General features: G+C 52.6%; 1 protein-coding gene across 1 annotated transcript in view; it reads right to left on the reverse strand.

Annotated features, from left to right (window-relative positions):
* Positions 1–16467, reverse strand: part of AP1M1 (adaptor related protein complex 1 subunit mu 1) — a 28987-nt gene that overhangs the window by 4517 nt on the left and 8003 nt on the right. The window contains exons 3-9 of the mRNA XM_039243346.1: positions 16152–16219; positions 15102–15232; positions 14315–14462; positions 4630–4756; positions 3405–3547; positions 3002–3073; positions 2452–2610 (exon numbers count right to left, since the gene is read on the reverse strand). Of these exons, the coding sequence (XP_039099277.1) occupies positions 2452–2610; positions 3002–3073; positions 3405–3547; positions 4630–4756; positions 14315–14462; positions 15102–15232; positions 16152–16219 (848 nt within the window). The remainder of the gene's footprint in view (positions 1–2451; positions 2611–3001; positions 3074–3404; positions 3548–4629; positions 4757–14314; positions 14463–15101; positions 15233–16151; positions 16220–16467) is intronic.

The following is a 16467-nucleotide window of genomic DNA, read 5'->3' on the forward strand; positions in this document are numbered from 1 at the left end:
GGGGTAAGTGCGGGATGCGATTGTGGAGACGGGGCGCAGGGTAAGTGCGGGGGACGGCGTGGAGACGGGGCACAGGGGACCTACGGATGGATGGGTGGAACAGAGGGTGGACCAAAAAAAGTCAACCTCATTTGTGAACAGCATTCAAATGCCATGTGCAGTGTTAGCAGAGCTCAGTGGTGCTTTAACGAGGAAACACCTCGACCCTGTGGAGCTTTCCAGAATGCAGGGATGGTTCCAGGGCCACCGCTTAACAGTCCTGAACTGAGACACCGAAGGGGCATCTGGATGAACCTGTCACCCATTTGTGCCGAAAACACAGGAAAGTAAGGGCGGGATCGAGTCCACAGCCCAATACAGTGTCAGATTTGGGGTGACGACGCCTGGCACCTCCAGCTGGGCCAAGACCAGAGGCCACTCTCCACCACCCACGGGCCCTGGAGACAGCGGCCAAAGCAAGGAGGCACAGAAGCCATCAAACGCCCAAGAGCGGCAGGGAAGGGAAACCCTTATCTGGTTGCAAATGATACGAAGGGTATCTGAGGATGCACAGGATTTGAAAGAAAACTACCGTAAACAAAACACAGTGAGGAGCTAGGGCTACGAACTAAATTACCCTACGAACATCGGCCACCCGCTGGAAGACACAAGGTAACAGAAGACCCTGCTCACTGACACCCTGACTTAGAAATCATCTTCATGAGAAATGTGCCAACTGCTCGTAAGCCTCAGGGGCTGGCGGGCACGGGTGTTGTGTGGCTTTTATCTAGTTCCAGACACGCGGCTGTTTCCCCTGAGGAAGTTCATTGAGTCATTCACGTTCCATTTGTGTACTTTTCTGCGCACTGTATTTCAATAAACGCACTTTTTAAAACCAAGGAAAGGCTATGTGAAATATACAAGGTAAACGTTAAGACATCCCAGAAAGCACAAAGGTGAGGCTGACACAAAGCTACTGAACAGGACAAAGCTGCACAAAGGTGTTCTTCTGAACGGACTTCCATACGTACTGCACACAAACGGATTCTAAAATTTGTAAGGAAAACCAAACAAGCAAGAATCACAGGAAAGAGACAAGAAATGGACGTGGCGGAGTTGGGGGGTGGGCCTGGCCTTATCAGATGTTAAAACATAGACTAAAGCCCTGAGTTGAAACATGGCCTTGCTGCGTGGACAGACAGACAACAGGACCAGAAAGAGATCTAATGCCATATGAAAATTTGATATTTGATAAACATGGCATCTCCAACCACCAGGGAGAAGATAGATCCTTTAGTAAATGTTAGAAAACTGGAAAGCCACTTGGAAAAAGATAAAACTGGACCTGTACCTCACCCCATTTATGAGACCTAGTTCTGAGAGGACCTAAAATCTAAGGTAAAAAACAGAAAAAGCCACTATACAGGTTCTAGAAGCAAATATGGGTGATTTTCTTTATATCTGGGAATGGTGAAGGCTTTCAAAGTATGACTCACAGTCCAGACACCATAAAAAGAAAAGACTGAGAAATCTATTTTAAACAACAATAATAAAACAAGGAAGCAATGTTAAGAAAGTCATACAGTGGCTTCATTTTCTTGATTTCGGCTCAGGTCATGATCTCACAGTTCATGGGATAGAGACCCCCAATGGGCTCTTGTGCTGACAGTGCACAGCGTGCTTGGGATTCTCTCCTTCTCTCTCTGTGCCCCCCTCACTCTCTCAAAATAAATAAACTTTTTTTTTTTTAAAGAAAAAAGGTCACACAGCAAAAACCACCAGAAACAAAGCTGAAAGATAAACATCAAACTAGGGAAAAGCATTTGCAACTTGTATCAAAGAAAAAGTGCTAATCTTGCCCATATATAAAGAGCTCTCAGAAATAAAGAAAATGACCAAACCTGACAGAAAAATGGAGACAGCTGCTGCAATTTCCACAGAAGGAAATGCAGATGGCCCTCAGACATAGGAAAAAGAGTTCATCTTGTTGATGATGAGAAAACGACAATGGGCCCTAATCAGCACAGCACGGGCCCACACACCCACTTTCCTCTCTCTGGGCACTAGTGCTGCAAATCCAGACTCAAATGCTCAAAATCCTGACCACAAGCTAGGCATCTCTGCCAGCATGAAGTGCTCCATGTTCCTGGAGCTGGTGCTGGAGTCCCGAAACCCATGCTGCTCAGGCCTCAAGGCAGCCTGCTCCCCTCAAGGGAAGCTGAGTTCTGAACCAGAGGGTCAGAGAGGGAGGGAGGGAGAGACAGAGGGAGGAAGGGACAGAGGGAGGGAAGGGTGCTGCCCTGATGCTGGAGACGGGCCTCTCACAGACAAGCTGCCTCTCCTCGCTCGGTCCGCAGGGGTCCTGGCCCTGCGTCCGGTTCTGAGGCTGCCGCATGCTGTGGCGGCTGTGCTGGGCACGGGGAGCAGGTAGGGTGTGGCAGGAAGCCGCACCCCGCTGAGACGGGCACTCACCGGGAAGGACTTGATGGACCACACGATCTCGCTGTTCTCGGGGACCCACTTGACACCCCCCACTGTCGTCTTAAACTTGGGGGAGTCGGCATCGTTGGGCACAGGGATGTGGATCTCCACGTTGTTGGCCGTTGACCGCCGCTTGAACTGGCTCTTGGCCTGGAGACAGGGCCGATGCAGCCGCGGTGTAGACGGCACAGGGGAGAAAGCCTGGCCCCCACCTAGCCTGGCCCCACCAGAACCCTACATCCCCTGGCCTGGGTGCCCCCACCAAGCTGACCCCGGTTCTCCAGGCTCAGCTCATACCCTCCCGCCACCTGAGACCCTCCCTATGTCTTCCAGTCCCCTTGGCCTTCAGGGCTCCTCATTCCTCCCCCTGGGTCAGTGAGGCAGCATAGACCTCAGCCACAGGCCTGATCTCCCCGGACAAGGGGTCACAGAGCCCCACGGCACCCCTGCCCTGGTTAGGACCTGAGCGGGCGGGGCCATCCACAGCCCCCGTCTCCCTGCCCTCGCCCCCAGGCTGACGCTGTGGGCAGGATGTACGCACCTTGATCATGTACTCGATGCGGCTGTGGGAATGCTTTTCAATCACGGACTCGATCCAGATCAAGGGCTTGACCTGTTGGGGAGAGCGGACGCGGCACTCACACCGTTCTCACAGCCACTGCCCTGGGTGCTGGGGGAGTGTGTAGCCAGACCAGGACGCACATGGAGGCACAGGGGCCTCCGTGAAAACGCAGAGCACATCACCGGCCAGGGCTGCCTGCAATGGGGGCAGCAGTGCCGTCTGGTCCCTTGGGAAGGTCAGGGCCCCGGGCTGCGAACGCTGGCCCCACGGAGCCTGGGTGCCTTGGGTGTCCCGCCCACCAGGGAGGGGGCGGAGGGATCTGGAGCCTCCCACAGGCTGCCCTGGAGGAAAGCCTGCCCCTTGGGCGGGGGCGTGCACTCACGTGGGTGTTGAGGCGGTAGGACATGAGCTCGAACTCGCCGTCGGGTGGGATGAAGGAGATGGTGCGGTCGTTCTCGAAGCGGGAGAGTCGCACGCACTGGTGGAACTTCACGTCCTCCAGCTCCACGGACTTGCTCTTGCCGCCTGAGGGGAGGAGGGGTAAGGGCGGGACAGACCCCAGCCCCTCTGGGTCACTCTCTCTGCAACACTGCCATTGCCGGGGGCTCTCCCCTGGCGGAGCAGGGCTGCCCCTCAAATCTATGAGATAATCTTGCGTCACGAATGCCAAGGGGGCCAGGTTCCCGGACAACCTCCCCGTTCCTCCTCAGCCCCCAGGAAGCCCTGTCACATCCTGACCCCGGGCACACGCTGAGGGCCGGGCTGGTCGGCCTGGGTCACTCGGGTCCCCAGCAGCCAGTCCAGGGTTGAGCCAGGGCTGCTGCCCAGGGCCCGGACGAGTTTGCTGGGTGTCACAGCCCTGGCTGGGGATGAGTCCGGGCCCCTAGTGTGCCCTGGCCACACCGTCACCCGCTGTGCTCTGGGTTCCTGTCTGGGTTTCCCCTCCCACGGAGCAGCCGGGCAGCTTGGGCCCGGCCAAGGAGAGGAGCTACCCCGATGGGCTGACACCCCAGAGGACCCCCTGCCTGCTGTGATGGAGGGGCCGCCACTGCCAGGGCTGGCAGGCCTGTGGTGGGCTGGGAGGTGGGTGTCCCACATGTCAACACAGAGCTGGACACGCTGGGGCCCTGAGGTCACTCTGCAACCCCCCCCCCGGCACCACAGGGGTGCTATGTGCAGGCTGTGTGGTGAGAGCTAGAGCTGCTGGGTGTAGCCTTCAAACAGCCCAGACGTGGCACCCCAGGTGGGGGCGGAGCCGGCGCAGGAGGGGAGGGAACAAGGCATGGCCTAGCCCTGGGCCTGCAGCTCCCTTTGAGACGGTGCGGGGCCGGGGCCGGGTCGTGGACCTGGGTGGCCCTCCCCACACTGATGTCTAAGACGCTCGCCCGTGTGCTCGGCCACAGGGGGACGAAGGGACTTGACCTTGGGATCTCCACTCTCTGTATTTCTATGACCAGTTACGGGTTCACTAGTGCATGGTCATCTTGTAATAACGTGAACACGTTTCTGGAGCAAGCACTCGAGGTACACGTGCCCCCCCTCAGCTCTGAGCCCCGCGTGGGCCCGCTCTGGCCCCAGGGATGCAGTGGGCTGGCGGGGGTACTCACGGCCCGTGTTGTCGAACAGAACCTTGTCGTTGAGGCCCAGGCGCAGCTCGGGCATGCCTGAGAGGAAGACCCGCATCTTGATGGAGCCCACGATCTCGCTGCGCAGCACGTTGCCGTTGGCACTGACCTGGGAGCAGCGAGGCGGGCGTGAAGGGGGCCCCTACTCACCAGCTGCATACCCACCCAGCCACTCAAATCTCCAGGCCCTTCTCTCCATCCCGAGCTGGGTGAGCCCCACCTGCCCATCCAGCCACCGGGTGAGGACCCCGCCAGTGCCTGCTCACCAGCTACGCTGGCCGCCCTCGGAGCAGGCCACACCTGCTTTTCTTGAGACCTCTGTTTCTCCACATGGGGCCTGAGGAGGCCCCCTGCCCCATGCCCCCTACTTCCTCAGGATGGAGCCTCCTGGGCCCTGACCCCACTCTGCTTCCCAGAGCGGCCCTGAGGTCTGATGACTAGCTGGTCCACAGTGACAGTGCGTTTACATGACAGGTCACAGGAGTGAGTGGCTGAGCCCTTCCTCCACGCACCCCAATAGTCTGCACGGCAGGGTCATGCCTTGGGCAGCCCCACACCTCACGGGCAGGCCAGGAAGCACCTGAGAGGCCAGCAGGCAAACCCTGAGACTGTCCTGAGGAAGCCAGACTGCTGGATACCTCTTCTCGGGCCCGTTTTAGATTCAACGACACTAAGACACAGAGCAGAGGCCACAGGGTGGCCGGCGGAGGCCCTAGGGCCACATCTGTGACTGCCACCCCGCATCACCACACCCACTCTCACAGGCAAGAGTGAGGGCTACAAACGGCCTGGAGGCCACGTGGGCCACCCTGCAGAGGCACTAGCCACGCCCACGTGCTGGAGGGCCCAAAGTGCCTATTTCTGCAGAGAAAGAGGAAAATCTGTCCAGCCTTTGACTCAAGCATCTGGAAAGCACCACGTGCAAGCATGAGAGCTTCACCTCTGGAGGAGGGGGGAACTGGGGCACCAGGAGATGACAACCTGGGGAAGGCACAAAACAGGGCAGGAGGCCCTTCAGGTCTGGCTCTGTCACCTCCCTGCTCGCTGGCCTCTCACTGTCCCCACCTGGCGGGCAGGCAGCCCCCTGACCCCGCAGCACACAGCAGCCACCTCTTGCCCTCTGCCTCTTGTCAGCCCTGTCACTGTCTCACTCTGGTGATGGGGTACGTCAGGCCACTCACTGCTGGGTCCAGCATGAGGACAGCGCCTGGGGACAGAAGGTCCTTAAGCAGGCATGTGCAAACATGGGCCCTCGCTGGCCGGGCTCTGGGGCCCCCACGCTCCCAACTGTGCCTGCCCTAGATGTGGAGGGCCGTCTACCCCTTGGGGAGCAGGGACCGCACAGCCCTCTGGAACTGAACCCATGAGGGCACCAGTGCCGGAAAGGTGGGCTCAGGAAGGGGAGCAGAGCCGTGCAGCCCACGAGGCTCATCCCAGCCTTGCATCACAGACAGCAAGCAGGACGGGTGGGCACAGAAGGGATATGTGCCGAACTGCTCAAGGACACTGTTACATCCAGGTCACCGGAACCTGCAGGCCCGTGTGGACTGGGCCACCAGCTCTGCCATTAGACTCAGGAAGATGGTGTTCAAGCCCGGCTGGGATGCCCGCAGCTGCCCTGTGCTGCCCCGCGTGCAGAAGAACAGGGTCCTTCAGGCACAGCCACATGCTGGGTGTGCCGCGGTCAGGACACCCCTGGAACCTCCAGTGCTTTCACATAAGCTATTTACAGGCCGTTCCCCGGGATCTGCTTTCCCACGCCAGGACACTCTAGGGCCAGACGGGCCATGTTTTGGGCTCAGTAAACAATTCAGACAACGGTCCTCAGACAGGAGGGGCATGTGGTTACTGAGGCCAGGGTCTTGCTTCAAGACTCAAAAAGTAAGAAGGCAAATATGTTTATGTGAAGTCCACTGGGAGACTCTTTTGGGGAAGCACTGTGACCGATCCCACACCCGAGGACCCGCTACTCCAGGGACCCCGCCCAGGTAAAGGCGATGCCCCAACCACACGTCTGAGGACAGACACGCTGGCCCATTTCTGCACCGTCTGCGGCAGCTGGAAATGCACACAGTCGAGTGAGCTGCATGATGGGACTGGTCTGATCGGTCATGAAGATCTGCAGACTGAAGACAAGCACGCCGCAGGTAACGTGGGTCCAGCCTGTATGCCCTCCCGGCCATGGGCTACATCATGGGCAGGGTGCATGGGCAGCCGTCAAAGACTGAAAGGCACAGTGCGTGGATCTGGGAGGAGCCCTTGTAGGAGCAGCCCCCCCCACCCCCCATGGGAAAGTGCTGAGCAAACCTGGAAGTGGAAGTGAGCGCTGGGGTGCAGACGGAGCTGGGGGAAGCCTGTAGCTCTGGCTTCAGAGCCAGAAGGGGAACTCCTGGGGCTCAGAGGACACACGGGAATCCCCCGACTGTCCCCTCGTGTGGGTTCTCTCACACCCAGGCCCCAGGCAACTAGCTGCTGTTCCCAGAGGGTGGGGCCAGCCCAGGGTTCAGGCCGCCGCAGGCAGGCACCACAGAGAAGGGATCTAGAGCCCCCAGTTGGTCACAGAACCCAAAAGGGAAGCCCTAAACAGCTGAAAAGTACCAGATAGACAGCAGAGAGTGAGGAGTCCAGGAGAGCAACCCCACGAAATTATTTATGGCTCCAGAGCACTCTAGAACTGGGCATGAGTAACTACGATCCTAATTAGTATGCTGAAGACTCTGAGAAACAAACCCCCCCGGTCCCAGGCTGGCCACCAGGCAGTGCACCCTTCGGCTAAACTCAAATAGCAAATGGCAGGAAGGCTTTGAAAACTGAACTGATACTTATGACCCACAAATTGTGGGCTGCAACTTGCGGCCTGAACCTAACCGGGCCAATTGTCTGCTTGAACAAAAATACTGACATTTTCTGTATGATCTAAAAATACTCAGCGTACAAAGAACCACGAAAATGTAACTCACATGGAAAATACCATCAACAGATGCCAATGCTGATGCAAATGTTGGAGCTATCTGACAAAGGCTTTAAACAGTTATGGAAAAATTACAAACACCCTTGCAACAAATGTTAAAAGAGAAAGTCTCAGTAAAGAAGCAGACTATAGGAAGAAGAATCAAATGAAAATTTTAGAACTAAAAGATGCAATAACAGAAATACAAGACTTGCTGGATGGGCTCAACAGCAGAATGGAGATAAAGCACTAAAGGGTCAGTGAACTTGAAGACAGATCAGAAGGAAGCATCCGGTCTAAACAACAAAGAAAAAAAAAAGATAGGATAAAATGAACAGAGACTCAGGGGCTCTTGGGACATTGACAAAAGGCCTAACATTCATGTCACTGGAGTCTGAAAAGAAAAGAGAAAGAGGAAAATGATGCAAACATATCTGAGGACATAACAGCTGCAAACATCCCAATTTTCGTAGAAGACATAACCCAACAGATTCAAGAAGCTGAACAAATGCCAAACAGTAGAAACCTGAAAATATGCATACCCAGACAGAGAAGATCTATCTGCTGAAAACTAAAGACAAAGAAAAAAATCTGGAAAGCATCCAGAGAAAAGCAATGTATTACCTACAGGGGAATACGGATTCGAGTGACTGTGGATTTCTCACCAGGAAGTGTGGAACCCAGAGGGAATGAAACAACATTTTCAAGGAGCCAAAGGACCACTGTCAACCCAGACCTGTATGCAATGGAAATATCCTTCAGAATGAAGTGGCAATGAAGACATTCTCAGATGGAGGAAAAGCAAAGTGGAGTAGAAGGGAAATGATACCAGAAAGAAACCTGGGAAGTCAGGAAATCAAGGGAGAGCAACAGAAGTGCCAAATGTCTGGGTTAAATGGGTTAGTCTCTTGAGGGTGTTAAAGCCTGTTTGAGAACTGAAAGCAAAAAATCTTACCAGTGGTTTCCAGTGTATCTAGATTAATGTATAAAACAGCTCTAGCATCAAAAGGAAGCAAAGTTTCTGGATTCCAAGTGAAGTGGTGAAATACTCTAAGTAGGTAAGTACACATTTTATAGTAAACGCTAGAAAAAAAAACTATATAAAGAGATATGGTAACAACCAATGTGAACAAATGAAATGGAATATTAAAAATATTCAAAGAGACCACAGAAGGATAGGAAAAAACAACAAAGGAATGAAAAACAGAGGCAACAAAAAGAAAAGAATAAAATGACAGACTTTATTCTAACAAATTAATAGTTACAATAAGCATAAATGCTCTAAACATATCAATTAAAAGACAGAGACTGCCAGAATGGATTTTAAAAGATGACCCAGTTTCAGCACCGTGTGCTATATGGAAGTACTGAAATCACTACACTGTACACTTGAAACTAATATTACCCTGTAATATGAACTAGAATTTAAATAAAAACTTTAAAAAAAATAAAAGGACAGGGGCACCTAGCTGGCTCAGTCAATGGAGTGTGTGACTCTTGATCTTGGAGTTCAAGCCCCATGTTGGATGTAGACACTACTTAAAAATAAAATCTTTAAAAAAAAAAAAAAAGGATTAAGAAAAGAAGTAAAAGGATAGAAAAACACATACTGTGTAAACACTGATGGAATAAACTCTGGAGTGATAATATTAAGAGCAAAATCAGAGCAAAAAAAATTTTATCCCTATAAAAGGGACCTTGTATAACAATAAAAGAAAGGGTCACCTCGCCAAGGAAACACAAGAATCCTAAATGTGCAGGTGCCTAACTGCATAGCTTCAAAATATGTTAAGACATAATTTACAATTAGTGCTGGAGCTTTTAACACTCTCAACAATAGGTAGAACTAGTAAACAGATAATTAGCAGAAAAGCTGGAAGAAATGAACAATGTCACCAGCCAACAGGATTTAACTGGCAATTACAGAGCATTCCACCCAACAAAAGCAAAATATGCATTTTCTCAACTGTACATAGAATGCTTGACAAGACAGGTCACATTCTGGGTCACTAAAAGAAACCTTAACAAATTTTAAAGAATTGGCATTATAAAAAGCATATTCTTTTTTTTTTTTTTTTTAATTTTTAGAAAGGGAGAGAATCCCATGCAGACTTCGCATGGTCAGCATGGAGCCTGATGTGGGGCTTGAACTCACAAACCACAAGATCATGACCTGAGCCAAAAGCAAGAGTCAGACACTTAACTGACTGAGCCACCCAGGAGCCCACAGAAAGTATATTCTTAAGCAATAATGCAATTAAAAAAAGCAATGACAACAAGATAACAGAAATATCTGCAAACATTTAAAAATTAAACAGGGCGCCTGGGTGGCTTAGTCGGTTAAGCGTCCGACTTTCGCTTAGGTCATGATCTCGCGGTTTGTGGGTTCGAGCCCCGCGTCGGGCTCTGTGCTGACTGCCAGCTCAGAGCCTGGAGCCTATTTCAGTCTGTGACTCCCTCTCTCTCTGACCCTCCCCTGCTCACGCTGTCTCTCTCTCTCTCTCTCTCCTAGAAATAAATAAAACATTAAAAAAATTAAAAAAAAAATTAAACAACACACTTTTATTAAATAATCCATGAGTCAGGGGTGCCTGGGTGGCTCAGTCAGTTAGGCATCTGACTTCAGCTTCGTCATGATCTCACTGCTCCTGAGTTCGAGCCTGGCGTCAGGCTCTGTGTTGACAGCTCAGAGCCTGGAGCCTGCCTCTCTCTCTCTCTGCTCCTCCCCCACTCACACGCTTCCTCTCTCTCTCTCTCTCTCAAAAATAATAATAAAAAAATAATCCATAAGTCAAAAATGAAGTCTCAAGGGAAATTTGAAAATATTTTGAACAAAGATGAAAACCTAACATACCAATGATGGGATGTAGCTAAAGCCCTGCTTAGACATTATATGTTCATATTAAAAAAGAAAGATTTCAAATCAGTATCTTCGGCTTCCAAAAAAAAAAAGAAGAGCAAAACAAACCCAAATCAGAGAGAAGGAAATATGAGAGCTAAGAGCAGAAATCAATAAAACTGAAAATGAATAAACAACAGAAAATCAATGAAGTCAAAAGCCAACTCTTGGTGAAAGCCAATTCATCACCAATAAAAGAGATGAAACTCTTGCAAGACTGACAAAAAGAAAAGAAATATGACGTAAATGACCAATACCAGGAATGAAAGAGGGGGCATCAGCACAGACCCCACAGACTTTGAAAAAACAGTAAGGGATGCAGACAGCACTACGCACATGAACTCAGTGACACTGATGAAGTAGATCAGCTTCTTAAAAACAACAAAGTACCCAACCTCACCAAAGATGAAACAGGAAACCCAAATAATCATATAACCATTACAGGATTGAAATTTGTAGTTAAAAGTATTCTTTTTTTAAAAAAATGTTTTATTTATTTTTGAGAGAGAGAGAGACAGCGTGAGCAGGGGAGGGTCACAGAGAGGGAGGGAGACACAGAATCTGAAGCAGGCTCCAGGCTCTGAGCTGTCAAGCACAGAGCCCGAGGCGGGGCTCTAACCCATGAACCATGAGATCATGACCTGAGCCAAAGTCGGACGCTTAACCAACTGACCCACCCAAGCACTCCTGTAGTTAAAAATATTCTGAAACAAAAATCAGATAGTTTCACAAGTGAATTCTACCAAGTAAAATTTAAAATATACAATTTATGATACTTTCAAAAAAAAGAATGAGCCGTGAGATCATGATCTGAGCTAAAGTCGGATGCCTAACCAACTGAGCCACCCAGGCGCCTCGCTAATGTTTTAAATTTAAAAATATATATATTGGGGCATCTGGGTGGCTCAGTCGGTTGAGCATCTGGCTTCGGCTCAGGTTATGATCTCACGATTCGTGGGTTCGAGCCCTGCATCGGGCGCTGTGCTGACAGCTCAGAGCCTGGAGCCTGCTTCAGATTCTGTGTCTCCCTCTCTTTCTGACCCTCCCCTGCTCATGCTGTCTCTCTCTCTCAAAAATAAATAAAACATTAAAAAAATTTTTAAATAAATATTTATTTATTTTGAGAGAGTGTGTGTGTGCACGTGTGCAAGCAGGGGAGAGGCAGAGAGAGAGAGAGAGGGACAGAGAGAGAATCCCAAGCAGACTCCAAGCTGTCAGTGCAGAGCCCCAAAAGGAGCTCGATCCTACAACTGTGAGATCATGACCTGAGGTAAAATTAAAAGTCAAATGCTCAACTGACTGAGCCACTCAGGTGCCTCCTGATGCTAACATTTTATATTTTATGCAAAGGAACTAAATAGCTAGAACAATTTTGAAAAAAGAAGAACGTTGGAAAGGTCACATAACCTGATTTTCAGACTTAATAAAGTTACGGGTATCAAAGACAGTGCACTATTGGTGAATGAATAATAAAGATCAATGAACAGAAGAGGGTCCAGAAACAGACTCACACAAATATGGCCAAGTGATTTTTTACAAAAGCACAAAAGCAGTTCAATGGAGAAAGGGGTAGTTTTTTCAAAAAATGATGTTGAGGGGCACCTGGGTGGCTCCGTCAGTTAAGCATCTGACTTCAGCTCAGGTGATGATCTCCCGGTTTGGGAGTTCGAGCCCCACATCAGGGTCTGTGCTGACAGCTTGGAGCCTGAAGCCTGCTTCTGTGTGTGTGTCTCTCTCTGTCCCTCCCCAGCTCATACTCTGTCTTGCCCTCTCTCTCTCTCAAATATAAACATTAGAAAAAAAATTTTTTTAAATGATGTTGGAACAACATGCAAAAAAAAAAATGGACATAAGCCTCATACCTTATATGAAACTTAACTCTAAGTTGGTCATGGATCTAAACATAAAAAACTTTTAGAAGAAAATTTAGAAAACCTCTGTGGCTCTGGGTTCAGCGGTGAGTCCTCAGACATGGCACCAAAAGCACATGCCCCAAAAAATTGATTATTGGATTTCTCAAAATTAAAAATGTTTGCCCTGCGAAAGGCACTGCACCACCTGGATGAAAAGACCAGGGACGGCCTGGGAGAGAGTCTCTCAGATCACGTACCAGATGAGACACCTGTACCCGGGATACATAAAGAACTTTCAAAATGCAACAATCAGAAAACAAAGAACGCAATTTAAAAATGCTCAAAAGACACGAAAAGACACTGGTCCAAAGATGATACAGTGGTGACGAAGAAGCACACAGGGGCGTATTTAACATCATCAGCATCAGGGAAGTTATACCAACTGCAAATTATACCTATGATGAGCTAACACGACACACCTACTAAGATGGTGAAAATCAAGACAGCAACCGAGGAGGTGAAGCCACCAGCACCCTCGTCCACAGCGGGTGAGAAGCACGGAGCAGCCCCACTGCAAGACGGTCTGGCGGCTTCTTGGGAAGTTAAATGTATGCTTACCGTGTGGCCCAGCGACCCCAGTTCTGGGTGTTCGCCCTTGAGACATGAAAACTTCCGTCTACACAGAAACCTGCACACAGAGTGTCTGCAGCACCTCCATTCACAACAGCCGAACACTGCAGACGACCCCCAAGTCCTTCAGGAGGTGAATGGACGAACCCGGTGTGATTCAGGATATAAAATAAATACAAATGAATATAAGAAGAAACAAACTCTGAAAAACACAGCAACGTGGATGACTCTCAAAGACATGCTGAGTGGAAGAAGCCGGATGGAAAGGTCACATGCTCTGTGACTCCATTCGTGTGACAATCTCAACAAGACAGAACTAGTAAGTCCCCTTCTCCGCAGGAGACACGGTCCGAGGCCCCGGTGGATGCCTGGGAAGTGCAGACGGCATGGAGCCCTCTACATGCTGCCTGATCCTAAGTACGTGCGCCTGCAATACAGGCTAGAGTGCAAGTTAGGCACAGTAAGAGAGCAACGACAGTAACAAAACGCACAACTAGAACAACATACTGTAACCAAAGGTACGTGACTGCGCTCTCTCTCTCTCTCAAAATACCGGACTGTTCTGTACCCGCCCTTCTTGTGATGCGGTGAGCTGACAAACGCCTACGTGAGGATGTGAGGGTGAACGACGTGGGCACCGCGAGGCAGCACTCTGCCGCGACTGACCTCTGACAAGAGTCAGGAGGACCACCCTGGGCCCAGGCCGCAGGGGGCTGGGAAAGAGAGCGGGGAGCGGGGACGACTGGCTAGCGACCGGACCAAAGCTGTGGCTGTTGGGGGGGGGCGGGCCAGAGAGGCGGCAGGAGGGAGGTTTTAGAGCCGATGGGTTTCCTGATTACGCAAAGGGGAACAAAAACCTGTACGCAAGCTAAAACTAATAGGAAAAAAGGTCAATTTTACTTAGTGAAAATTTAAAAAGTGAAATCAAAGGAAAAAGCAAACATGCACAAGCAGTAAAGCAACATAAGAAAACCAGCTGCAGGAGAGCCGCACCTGCTCCCCGCGCCACGGCGAGGCCGTGTCCAGCTGTGAACTTACAGCGCAAGGTCCTAAACGATGCTCACGAATCGTGAGAGAGGCGGACTTTCTGAGCACGGAGCCCCGTGCTCTAACTGCCCCTCCTGCTTTAACCACACCACCCCAAGCCCCTGCGTGGACCCTAACCAGAAGCAGAGCGGATGGGGCCTCAAGGCAGTCGGACTCCCGTGGATCTGCTGCCGCAGATGCTCCCCAGGGCTCTGCTAGCGCTCAAAGTCCAGTTGTTCTGATTTCAGCCACGGAGAGGACCACATTCTTCTCAACGAGGACAAGAAAAAGAATGGGAAGGAAGCCTACCAAGAGGTTGACAGATTCGATGACGTCCAGGAACACCTCGTTTTTGCGGTACTTGATGCCCTCAGACCGCCAGGACACGGCGTTGGTGACGGTGGCTGGGGGCCTCGGGGCCCCCGTTTCCAGCTTGTGGCCTTCCTGAGTGATGTACCTGTGGGACCAGGCCCAGGGTAGAGATGCTCAGGCACAGACAGTTTGAAAACAGCCCCTCCAGAAAACCGCGGCGGGCTCTGGTCCCACGCGGGCCGTTGGACACAAGAGTATCTCAGGATTCCCCCAAAGGCCCAACAGACTCAAGTGACCACGAGCCCAGAGCGCTCCTTTCAAGGGGCAAGGAGACAGCACTGGCGGGGGAACCAGGGAGCGTGCCCAGACTGCCCTCCTGCCGAGGGGGTGGGTCCCTGGGGGCGGACTGCTGACTCATCCCACCTGGGGCACAAGCGCTCGGGCCAGGTCTCTGAATAGCCCTTTGCCCCATGTAAATGGGGAGCAGCGCCCCTGACGGTGAAGGAGTAAAGGGGAGGCGCTCCTACAGGCCCGGTTCGCGGAAAGCACTCGGTCCGCGGGCCCCAGTGTGAGGGGCAGGATTGCAGAGAAGGACATGTTTTTCTCTCTCTCAGCCTCGTTGGTGAGAGCGGAACGAAGGAGCCTCCCAGTGCGCCGCCCGGCCTGCACACGGGTCGCTGAGCGGCCAGGAATCCGAGCCCGCCCGACAGCAACTGCACAGGGCAGGACGCAGCGCACGGCGCCCCCCCACGCCCCACCTGCCGGCGCCCCGCGGCCCACTCACTCCTGCAGGATCTTGCTGTCGGTGGTCTGGGGGAACCCGAAGTCCATGAGCTCGTCCAGCAGCTCGTAGATGATGACAAAGTTGTCCCGGATGCTCTCCTCCTCCAGCTCCTTGAAGTACTCTGAAAACACCTGTGGGGCACGGGGGGCTGAGACGAGGGAGGGGCCCGCCGCACAAGCCCACTTGCCCTTCATGCCCCGGGGCCCAGGGCCACCCGCCCTCTTGCCCACAAGCTGCATCCACCCACGATCCAGGCCTGGCGACATGTCACGGACACGGCCTGGGATTCCGGGGCTGCGGGCTGCGGGCAGGAAGCGGGCTGCGGGCGGTGCGGGCGCCCTCCGGCGGCCTGGTCCGAAGCCCTGCTTCTCCACCTCCCTCGGGTCCCCTCTCCCCTCCTGACAGTCACCCCCAGGTCTAGCTGGGGTCCCATCTGAGCTTCTCTTCCATCCCCGCTGTAAACTGTCACCCTTTGCCTGAGTCACAAGTGACTCAGATGAGGGGTAAGAGCCACTGGAGACGGAAAAAGTGGCTCTTTCGGACTCTTCCAACCTCCCTGGGCCACGGACACGCATCCCCCTGTTCAGCAGAAAATTGCGTCCATCAAAGAAGGGAAGGGAGAGAAGTTTCCTTAGCACAAAAACTGAAGGAAAGCCCTGGAGGCAGCGGCGAAGACCTTCCTCCCCACCCTCTCGACCTGCTGAGCCCCTCTTCACTCCTGAGACAGCGCCGCCCCCTGGCACAAGAGCCTACTCCTCAGCCTGCGCTGCGGGCTCCCGGGGGGACACGTGCTCTCCGGCCCCCACGTCCTCATGGCCCAGACCAGCCCCGCCCCCCAGGGCTCCCCAGGGCTCCGCACCAGTGACTCCTGAGCTGGCTGCACGCGCGACCACCTGAGGGCCCAGCCCAGGCGTCCCGGGTCCAATCCTCCAGCCGGGCCTCCACTCTGCTCCGGAAGCCCACAGCAACCCCCTCGCTGGCCTCCCTGCCGCCTGCAAGTTTTGCACACGACAAAGCCCAGGCGCCTCACACCCTTCCCCGTCAGCTCACCTGCACCACCTTATACAGGAAGGAGAACACCAGCGACACGCATGCATTCTTCTTGGAGGTAGCGACCACTGCATGGCAGCCACGGTTAAGGAGTGTTCAGAGGACTGGACCCCAGTTCACTGCTTGTCTTGGAGGGACCGCCACCCCTACACTGGGCTCAGAACTGCCTCAACCCAACCGCCAGCCATTCACCAGGCCTTCGGTGGGTTCCTGAGCTCCCGTCCGAGCCAGGCCCGGGACACAGCAGTTACTGGACATGGTCCCAGCCCCCAGGAGGTGCTTGCTCAACGACAGAGAGGCAGTAGGTGAGGGCTGC

This window comes from Hyaena hyaena, unplaced genomic scaffold (genome assembly GCF_003009895.1).
Source record: "Hyaena hyaena isolate Hyena2069 unplaced genomic scaffold, ASM300989v1 scaffold_227, whole genome shotgun sequence".
NCBI classification, from domain to species: domain Eukaryota; kingdom Metazoa; phylum Chordata; class Mammalia; order Carnivora; family Hyaenidae; genus Hyaena; species Hyaena hyaena.